Below are 10,765 nucleotides of genomic sequence, written 5' to 3' on the forward strand. Positions count from 1 at the left end.
AACAACGCTTTCATAATAATAATAATAATAATAATAATAATAATAATAATAATAATAATAATAATAATTGCACTTTCTTCACCTGGAAAGTTACACAGTGCACCTTTAACCTGCCGCTACAGTCAATATTTTGTGGTGTTGAACCAGGACTAAACCAGGTCTAAACCAGATCTATTCTGACCCTCTGCCGAGTCTGTGATTCTCTGGTGGAATTTGCTGTGTTAATGTTAGACTGCAGATTTGTTGTCCTGGTTTAGTCCTGCTTTAGTCCTGGTTTATTCCTGGTTTAGACCTGATTTAGTCCTGGTTTAGTCCTGGTTTACTGATTTAGTCCTGGTTTAGTCCTGGTTTAGACCTGATTTAGTCCTGGTTTTCTTTATCAAAAGAAATAAACTACAGTCAAGTGTTTTTTATTTCATATGATTTATTTTTATTTTTATTTCTGACACACATGGGGAGGGCACCTGACACACATTAAGGCGTGTCTGTGTGTGTGTGTGTGTGTGTGTGTTGTGTGTGTGTGTTCTGTGTTGTGTGTGTGTGTGTTGTGTGTGTGTGTGTTGTGTGTGTGTGTGTGTGTGTGTGTGTGTGTGTGTGTGTGTGTGTGTGTGTGTGTGTGTGTGTGTGTGTGTGTGTGTGTGTGTGTGTGTGGTGTGTGTGTGTGTGTGTGTGTGTGTGTGTGTGTGTGTGTGTGTGTGTTGTGTGTTGTGTGTGTGTGTGTGTGTGTGTGTGTGTGTGTGTGTCGTGTGTTTGTGTGTGTGTGTGTTGTGTGTGTGTGTGTGTGTGTGTGTGTGTGTGTGTGTTGTGTGTGTGTGTGTGTGTGTGTGTGTGTGTGTGTGTGTGTGTGTGTGTGTGTGTGTGTGTGTGTGTGTTGTGTGTGTGTGTTCTGTGTGTGTGTGTGTGTGTGTGTGTGTGTGTGTGTGTGTGTGTGTGTGTGTGTGTGTGTGTGTGTGTGTGTGTGTGTGTGTGTGTGTGTGTGTGTGTGTGTGTGTGTGTGTGTGTGTGTGTGTGTGTTCTGTGTGTGTGTGTTTGTGTGTGTGTGTGTGTTGTGTGTGTGTGTGTGTGTGTGTGTGTGTGTGTGTGTGTGTGTGTTGTGTGTGTGTGTGTTGTGTGTTGTGTGTGTGTGTTGTGTGTTGCAGGAATCGCTCTGAGTGCGTTGCCCATGTACCTCGGGGAAATCTCTCCCAAACACATGAGAGGATTCATCGGACAATTCAACTCCATCCTCATCTGTCTGGGAGTGTTCACCGGGCAGGTGCTGGGCCTGCCGGAGCTGCTCGGACAGGTGAGTCTGACGGGGGGACAGGTGCTGGGCCTGCCGGAGCTGCTCGGACAGGTGAGTCTGACGGGGGGACAGGTGCTGGGCCTGCCGGAGCTGCTCGGACAGGTGAGAGTGACTTATAAACCTGTTCTTTTCACAGATGAAAAAATTAAACATTTCTAGGCGACGCTTAAAGCTCAATTTGGATTTTTTCTGAGGTCGTTCACATTTCCAGTTAAATGTGACTTGTACGTGATCTCCAGTGTGAACTCTAAACGCCCCAAACGTGTTCCAAAAGTGTTCCAAAAGTGTTCCAAAAGTGTTACAAACGTGTTCCAAACGTGTTACAAACGTGTTCCAAACGTGTTACAAACGTGTTACAAAAGTGTTACAAACGTGTTACAAAAGTGTTACAAACGTGTTACAAACGTGTTACAAAAGTGTTACAAACGTGTTACAAACGTGTTACAAACATGTTCCAAACATGTTACAAAAAGTGTTCCAAAAGTGTTCCAAAAGTGTTCCAAACGTGTTACAAAAAGTGTTACAAAAGTGTTCCAAAAGTGTTCCAAACGTGTTACAAAAGTGTTACAAAAGTGTTACAAAAGTGTTCCAAACAGTGTTCCAAACGTGTTCCAAAAAGTGTTCCAAAAGTGTTCCAAACGTGTTCCAAACGTGTTCCAAAAGTGTTCCAAAAAGTGTTCCAAAAGTGTTCCAAAAGTGTTCCAAAAAAACGTGTTCCAAAAGTGTTCCAAACAAACGTGTTCCAAACGTGTTCCAAAAGTGTTCCAAAAGTGTTCCAAACGTGTTCCAAAAGTGTTCCAAAAGTGTTCCAAACGTGTTCCAAACGTGTTCCAAACGTGTTACAAAAGTGTTACAAACGTGTTACAAAAGTGTTACAAACGTGTTCCAAAAGTGTTCCAAACGTGTTACAAAACGTGTTACAAACGTGTTACAAACGTGTTCCAAAAGTGTGTTTAAGGAAGTCGCCGAAACTGTGGGCTCGTCTCCCAAAATCCGATCCAGTTGTTGGTAACATGTTCAGGTGACACGTCCACGGCCGCTTCGTTTGTTTCAGTCTTTATCCTCCTTGTATTTGACTTCGCAGGCTCTTTATTTTTCCTTGACGTTGGAGACAGGACGTTTGTACAAAATCGGATCCGTGTGATTCAGACTGTCGTTAAAAGATCAGATACGTCAGATAGGGTCAGTCTGAACGTAAACCAAGTCTAATAGAGGAGCTTCAGAAAATACTGTGAAAACACAACAAAAAGCCACAACAAACAAAAAAGCCACAAGGGAAATGACCGCAGGACTTTATTTTAATACAAACGCCGCAATAAATGCAAACTTCACAACACAAACACAAATGCCACAACACATTAAAAAGCCACAACACATTAAAAAGCCACAACAAACCAAAAAAAAGCCATAACAAACAAAAAAAAGCCAGAACAAACCAAAAAAGCCACAACAGAAATGACTGCGAGACTCTATTTAAATCCACAAAATAAAGAAACTTTATTAAATCATTTATTAAATATCATTAAAAATTTTAATGCAAACGCTGCAACAAATACAAATGCCACAACACAAACGCAAATGCCACAACACATTAAAAAGCCACAACACATTAAAAAAATCACATCACATTAAAAAGCCACAACGGAAGTGACCGAGGGACTCTATTTTCTAACGGACCGATCAAGCTGCAAGTGAAGAAGAAGAACGATAATGTGAAACGAATAATGTTAAATCAATAAATTACTTTTACTTATGTTTCCAACTTCTCCGTTCCTTTACTTTTCACGTTGTAGTTCTTCTTCTTCACTTGCCGCTTGATCGGTCCGTCGGAAAATAGAGTCCCGCTGTCACTTCCGTTGTGGCTTTTTAATGTGTTGTGGCTTTTTAATGTGTTGCGGCATTTGCGTTTGTGTTGTGTCATTTGTATTTTTTGCGCCGTTTGCATTAAAATAGAGTCCCGCGGTCATTTCTGTTGTGGCTTCTTTGGTGTGTTCTGGTTTTTTGGTTTGTTGTGGCTTTTTTTGTGTTGTGGCTTATTTGGTTTGTTGTGGCTTTTTTGGTTTGTTGTTTTGTTTTTTTTTTGTGTGTTGCGGCTTTTTTTGTGGCTTTTTTGTTTGTTGTGGCTTTTTTTTGGTTTGTTGTGGCTTTTGGTTTGTTTGGCTTTTTTGGTTTGGCTTTTTGGTTGGTTTTTGGCTTTTTTGGTTTGATTTTTTGGTTTGTTGTGGCTTTTTTTGTTGTTTGTGGCTTTTTTGTTGTTTTTGTGACTTTTTTTTGGTTTGTTGTGGCTTTTTTGTTGTGTTGCTTTTTGTGGCTTTTTGTGGTTTTTTTGTTTTTTGTTGTGGCTTTTTTGTTGTTTGTTGTGCTTTTTTTGTTTTTGTGCTTTTTGTTGTTTTTTTTTTGGGTTTGTTGTGGCTTTTTTGTTTTTTGTGGCTTTTGTTATTGTGTCTTTTTTTTTGTTGTGGCTTTTTTTTTTGTTGTGGCTTTGTTGTGCTTTTTTTGTGTGTGGCTTTTTCTTTGTTTTTGTGGCTTTTTGGCTTTTTTTTGTTAGGTTTTTTTGTTTTTTGGCTTTTTTGGTTTTTTGTTTGTTTGGCTTTTTTTTGTGTGTGCTTTTTTGGGTTTGTTTGGCTTTTTGTTTGTTGTGGCTTTTTTTGTGTTATGGCTTTTTTGGTTTGTTGTGGCTTTTTTTGTGTGTTGGCTTTTTTTTGTGTGTTTTTTGCTTTTTTTGTGTTGTGACTTTTTTGGTTGTTGTGGCTTTTTTGGTTTGTTGTGGCTTTTTTTGTTGTGTTGTGGCTTTTTTTTGTTGTGTTGTGACTTTTTTTTGGTTTGTTGTGGCTTTTTTGGTTTGTTGTGGCTTTTTGCGTTTGTTGGCTTTTTTTTGTGTTGTGACTTTTTTTTTTGTTGTGGCTTTTTTTGGTTTGTTGTGGCTTTTTTGGTTTGTTGTGGCTTTTTTGGTGTGTTGTCGCGTTTGTATTTGTTGCGGCGTGTGCGTTCGTTGTGATCCCTCTCGGCTTCCGTACCCGAAGGTGGAAAAGCGCCGTATAAAAACGCGACAGTTCCCATGACGACCGTGACGTGAAAAGAACGTCCGGTGTCGGTAACAGAAGCTTCTCAAAATGAAGAACTCGTTTTGGGAAAAGTGGATTATATCGGTGAATCTCTACACACCTCCTCCGGGATAAACTGATGAAATAAATGCTCCCTGTGCGTCTGTTTGGGCTTTGGCAACGAAACGGAAAAATAATCACCCGCGGCAACGTATCGAAAAAAAGAAAGTGAGAGCGCGAAGATGAAGATCAGCGTCAGCTTAACTTGAGTCGGTTTCGTTACTTCGTCTCGTTTCTGTGAAGATCTCACTCTGTATTCAGCTCCTGTGCTCCTGCCAACATCTGCAAATGTCAGGAGCAGACAGGAGCAGACAGGAGCTGACAGGAGCAGACAGGTGCAGACAGGAGTGAACAGGAGCAGACAGGAACAGACAGGAGCAGGCAGGAGCAGGCAGGAGGAGACAGGAGCAGACAGGAGCAGACAGGAGGAGACAGGAGCAGACAGGAGCAGACAGGAGCAGACAGAGAGACAGAGCAGGAGCAGCAGGAGCAAAGAGGAGACAGGAGCAGACAGGAGCAGACAGGAGGCAGACAGGAGCAGACAGGAGCAGACAGGAGCAGACAGACAGGGACAGACAGAGGAGACAGGTGCAGACAGGAGCAGACAGAGAGCAGACAGGCAGGAGCAGACAGGAGGAGACAGGTGCAGACAGGAGCAGACAGGAGGAGACAGGTGCAGACAGGAGGAGACAGGAGCAGACAAGAGAGAACAGTGCAGACAGGAGCAGGAGGAGACAGGTGCAGACAGAGCAGACAGAGCAGACAGGAGCAGGAGGAGACAGCAGGAGGAGACAGGTGCAGACAGGAGCAGACAGGAGCAGACAGGAACAGACAGGAGCAGACAGGAGCAGACAGGAGGAGACAGGTGCAGACAGGAGGAGACAGGTGCAGACAGGAACAGACAGGAGCAGGCAGGAGCAAAGAGGAGCAGACAGGAGGAGACAGGTGCAGACAGGAGGGCAGACAGGGCAGACAGGAGCAGACAGGAGAGACAGACAGGAGACAGGAGGAGACAGGTGCAGACAGGAGCAGACAGGAGGAGACAGGTGCAGACAGGAGGAGACAGAGCAGACAAGAGGAGACAGGTGCAGACAGGAGCAGGCAGGAGGAGACAGGTGCAGACAGGAGCAGGACAGGACAGGCAGGAGGCAGACAGGTGCAGACAGGAGCAGACAGGTGCAGACAGGAGGAGACAGGAGCAGACAGAGGAGACAGGAGAGCAGACAGGAGGAGACAGGTGCAGACAGGAGCAGACAGGAGCAGGCAGGAGGAGACAGGTGCAGACAGGAGCAGACAGGAGCAGGCAGGAGGAGACAGGTGCAGACAGGAGCAGACAGGAGGAGACAGGACAGGAGGGACAGGAGACAGGAGGGCACAGGAGGAGACAGGTGCAGACAGGGGAGCAGACAGGAGAGAGGAGACAGGTGCAGACAGGAGCAGACAGGAGGAGACAGGTGCAGACAGGAGCAGACAGGAGGAGACAGGTGCAGACAGGAGCAGACAGGAGGAGACAGGTGCAGACAGGAGCAGACAGGAGCAGTGATATTCGCTCTTCGTCCTTGCTGCGGTTTGACCCTGTCACGGTCGTTACCGACGGCAACGCGCCGAGATTATTCAGACACGAGAAGATGAGAGGAATAAAAGAGGAGAGGAGGAGGAGAGACAAGGGAGAGAGAGAAGGAGTAGAACAGAGAAAGGGAGGAAGAAGAGGAGGGGAAGAGGAGAGAGAGAAAAAGAGAGAGCAGGAAGGAGAAAGGAGAGAAAGGAGAGAGAAGGGAAGAGAAGAGAAAAGGAGAAGAGCAGGAGGAGGGAGAGAGAGAAGGGGAGGAAGAAGAGGAGGGGAAGATCTTTCTCTTTCTTTCTCACTTTCTCTCTCTCTCTCTCACATTCTGTCTTTCACCCTCTCTCTTTCTCACGTTTGTTCTTTCTCTCTTTCTCTCTATCATCCTCTTTCTCTCTTACTTTTGCTCTCTGTCTCTCTCTGCTTCTCACTTTCTCTCTTTCACCCTCTCTCCTTCTCTTTCTTTTATCTCCATCTTAGTTTGACTCCATCTTTCTTTACTTCAGCTTCGTTTAACTCCGGTTTAAAGCTGCGTCTGTAACCTTTTCGACGGAGAATCTGCTCGATGTTTTTCTCTTTTCTCTCTTTTCTTTTTCATTTTCTGATCCGTCTTTACCTGGAGCCGTCCACCGGAAGAAGGGATGAAGAAGAGAGGAGGAGGGAGGAGAAAGAGAGAAAGAAAAGAAAAGAAAAGAAAGAGAGAGAAAGAAAGAGAGAGAGAAAAGAGAGAGAGAGAGAGAGAGGGCGGAAGATTAAATGTCAGCAAATGTCAAGAGTAAATAAATCAAATATGTCTAGCTCAAGATATTTTTATTTTTTTTACAATTTATAATCTTTTCTTTTTCTATATTTTTTATTTATTCTTTTTTTTTTTTTTTTTTACTTTTTATTTATTTATTTAATTATTTTCATTTTCTCCGTTTCAGAGTTAAACTGTAGAATCCGGTTCACGGCCAAAACATTTTTATTTTTTATTTTTTTTTAAATTCGTGTTTCTTCTTTATTTCTTGGATTTAAACACAGATTTTCACCTCCTCTGCTCTCTCTCTCGCTCTCTTCTCTCTCTCCTTTATCACTCTTTTCCTCCCTCCCTTCCTTTTCTTCTCCTTCGTCTCCTCCCTTTCTCTCGACCTCCTCTCAGTCCTCCACTCCTCCTTCGCTCCCTCTCCTCTCATCCCTCTTCTCCTTCCTCTTCGTCCTCCCTCGCTCCCTCTTTCCTCACCCCTTCACTCTCCTCCCTCTTCATCCGTCTTTCTCTTTCTCACTTTCTCTTTTTCTTCCTCTCTTTTTCACTTTCCCTCTTTCACCCTCTCCCTTTCTCACTTTCTTTGTTTCTTTCTGTGCAGACAGGTGCAGAGACAGGTGCAGACAGGTGTAGAGACAGGTGCAGACAGGTGCACAGACAGGGCAGACACGTGTAGAGACAGGTGTAGAGACAGGTGCAGAGACAGGAGCAGAGACAGGTGTAGAGACAGGTGCAGAGACAGGTGTAGAGACAGGTGCAGACAGGTGTAGAGACAGGTGCAGACAGGTGTAGAGACAGAGACAGACAGGTGTAGAGACAGGTGTAGAGACAGTAGAGACAGGTAGACAGTGCAGAGACAGGTGTAGAGACAGGTGCAGACAGGTGTAGAGACAGGGTAGAGACAGGTGCAGAGACAGGTGTAGAGACAGGTGAGACAGGGTGAGACAGGTAGAGACAGGTGCAGAGACAGGGTAGAGACAGTGCAAGACAGGTGTAGAGACAGGTGCAGAGACAGGTGTAGAGACAGGTGCAGACAGGTGTAGAGACAGGTGCAGAGACAGGTGTAGAGACAGGTGCAGACAGGTGTAGAGACAGGTGCAGACAGGTGTAGAGACAGGTGTCTCTTTCGTTGGCAGGAGTCTCGGTGGGTCTTCCTCTCCTCCTCCTCTCACTCGTTCTTTCTCTCTTTCGTTGGCAGGAGTCTCGGTGAGTCTTCCTCTCCTCCTCCTCTCACTCGTTCTTTCTCTCTTTCGTTGGCAGGAGTCTCGGTGGGTCTTCCTCTCCTCCTCTCACTCGTTCTTTCTCTCTTTCGTTGGCAGGAGTCTCGGTGGGTCTTCCTCTCCTCCTCCTCTCACTCGTTCTTTCTCTCTTTCGTTGGCAGGAGTCTCGGTGGGTCTTCCTCTTCTCCTTCATCGCTGTTCCTCCTCTTCTTCAGATTTGTGTTCTTCCGTTTCTTCCGGAAAGTCCCAGATTTCTGCTGATGGAACGAAGAGACGAAGCTGCGGCCGAACGAGGTACAAGTACTACAAGTACTACAAATACTACTACAAGTGCTACTACAAGTACAACTATAAGTACTACTACAATACAATACAATTTCATACATTATTACGGAGCATTGTGCTGATCTGGGTGTTAACAGTCATGTTGTTAAGTGGTATTGGGCTTTTCTTACAGGGAAACAGCAACAAGTTAAGGTTAAACTCAGCGCTGTCAGATACTCAGGTCGTCAGCACTGGGGCACCACAGGGCTGTGTTAGCTCACCTCTTCTTTTCACTCTGTACACAGATGCCTGCAGGAGTAGACAGGTAAACAACTATATAATTACATTTTCTGATGACACAGCTATTCTTAGTTTACTCAGTAAAAGCACAGATGCCATCAGCTACAGGACAGAAACTGATGAAGTGGTGCATTGGTGTGAGGAGCAAAACCTTGTCTTAAATGTGGAAAAGACAAAGGAGATAATTTTTGATCCCAAATCTGTCGGGGACCACAGCCCCGTTAACATCAGGGGGAGGGACATAGAGCAGGTGACATGTTCTAAGTACTTGGGTGTGTTATTTGATTCTCAGCTCCAATGGTCCAGCAGGTACAGTCTGTCTGCTCAAGAATCAGCCAGCGTCTCTATTTTTAAGACGGTTTAGGTCACATGGAGTTGACACCAATGTAATGCTGTTGTTTTATAAAACATGCATAGAATCTATCTTACGCTATGGCATGTCAACATGGTTTGGTGACCTGTCAGTCAAACTTAAAGCACAGATTTTTACCTTGACTAAAAGAGCAGGTAAAATAATGGGTGTGGCCCCAAGCTCACTTCAGCTAATGTTTGAGGAGACTGTTGAGGAAACTCAGCAGGAAGGTGATCAATGACCCAACCCATGTTCTCACAGTCAGTTTGAGTTGATGCCATCAGGCAGAAGGTTTCAGGGTCCAAACTGTAAACTGAACAGATTCAAACTTTCCTTTGTGCCACAAGCTGTTAAACTGCTAAACTCAGATAATGCAGTCAAAAAATAATTATAAAAGGCTTAGGGATTGTGTAATCAAAACTGCACATAGGCTTAGGGAATGTGCAATAATTAATAGAACAGAAGAATGCAAGGGCCTGTTAAGGATAATTTAAGGTCGTGTTGGTGCGTCACTCGTGGTCAGACTCGGTCTCATATTTACTTTGTTTTATGGTGTTTGTTTATGTGCTGCTTTGTGTTGTGTTGTTCTGTTTTTTGATAAAACATGTGACCCTCTGTCCCAAGACAAATTTCTCCCATGGGAACAATAAAGGATTATCTTATCTTATCTTACAAGTACTACTACAAGTACTACAAGTACTACTACAAGTACTACTACAAGTGCTACTACAACAAATACTAAAAACACTACTACAACTGCTACAAGTACTACAAATACTACCACAAGTATTTCTGCTGATGGAACGATGAGACGAAGCTGCGGCCGAACGAGGTACAAGTACTACAAGTACTACAAATACTACTACAAGTACTTCTACAAGTACTATTACAACTACTACAAGTACTACTACAAGTACTACCACAAGTACTACTAGAAGTACTACAAGTACTACTACAAGTACTACAAGTTCTACAAGTACTACTACAAGTACTACTACAACAAATACTACAAATACTACTACAAGTACTACAAAAACTATTACAAGTACTACTACTACAAGTACTACTACAAGTGCTACTACAAGTACTACTACAAGTGCTTACTACAAGTACTACTACAAGTACTTTTACAACTACTACAAGTACTACAAATACTACTACAAGTACTACTACAAGTACTACCACAAGTACTACTAGAAGTACTACAAGTACTATTACAACTACTACAAGTACTACTACAAGTACTACTACAAGTACTACTACAAGTACTACTACAACAAATACTACAAATACTACTACAAGTACTACAAAAACTATTACAAGTACTACTACTACAAGTACTACTACAAGTACTACAAATACTACAAATACTACTACTACAAGTACTACAAATACTATAAGTACTACAAATACTACAAATACTACTACAAGTACTTCTGCTGTTAACTGAAAATGAAATAAACGTATTTACTTCCTCTCCTCTTCTGTCTGTCCTCCTCTCTCTCTTCTCTCTCTTCTCTCTCTTCTCTCTCTTCTCTCTCTTCTCTCTTTTCTCTCTCTCTTTCACTAATCGTTTGATTCTTTCGTTCTCTCGTGTTTGTTTTTATCGTCAAGGTTAAATTTCTCTGACGACACAAGTCTGCAACAACACCCCTCCTCCTCCTCCTCTCTCCCTCCCTCCATCTCTCCTCCTCCTCTCCCTTCTTTCTCTCTCTTTCTCTTTTCTCTTTCTCTTTTCTCTTTTCTCTTTCTCTTTCTCTCTCTTTCTTCCTCATCATCCCTTTTCTCTCTCTTCATCAGAATAAACTCAACAGAACAGGACGTCCACCAGACTCCGCCGCACTCCGCTGTATTCTGGTCCTGGTCTCGGTCCAGGTCTCAGTCTGGTCCCGGTTTTAGTCTAGGTCTGGTCCTGGTCTGGTCCTGGTCTGGTC

The 10,765-nt window shown here is 43.5% G+C and overlaps 1 protein-coding gene across 1 annotated transcript in view; it reads left to right on the forward strand.

Moving 5' to 3' along the window:
- slc2a9l2 (solute carrier family 2 member 9, like 2) overlaps positions 1 to 10,765 on the forward strand; it is a 43,851-nt gene that overhangs the window by 1,502 nt on the left and 31,584 nt on the right. The window contains exons 2-5 of the mRNA XM_055161037.1: positions 1,140 to 1,285; positions 8,077 to 8,209; positions 8,373 to 8,450; positions 8,542 to 8,729. Of these exons, the coding sequence (XP_055017012.1) occupies positions 1,140 to 1,285; positions 8,077 to 8,209; positions 8,373 to 8,450; positions 8,542 to 8,729 (545 nt within the window). The remainder of the gene's footprint in view (positions 1 to 1,139; positions 1,286 to 8,076; positions 8,210 to 8,372; positions 8,451 to 8,541; positions 8,730 to 10,765) is intronic.

This window comes from Boleophthalmus pectinirostris, unplaced genomic scaffold (genome assembly GCF_026225935.1).
Source record: "Boleophthalmus pectinirostris isolate CB_2022bp ecotype Guang Dong unplaced genomic scaffold, ASM2622593v1 HiC_scaffold_3, whole genome shotgun sequence".
NCBI lineage: Eukaryota > Metazoa > Chordata > Actinopteri > Gobiiformes > Gobiidae > Boleophthalmus > Boleophthalmus pectinirostris.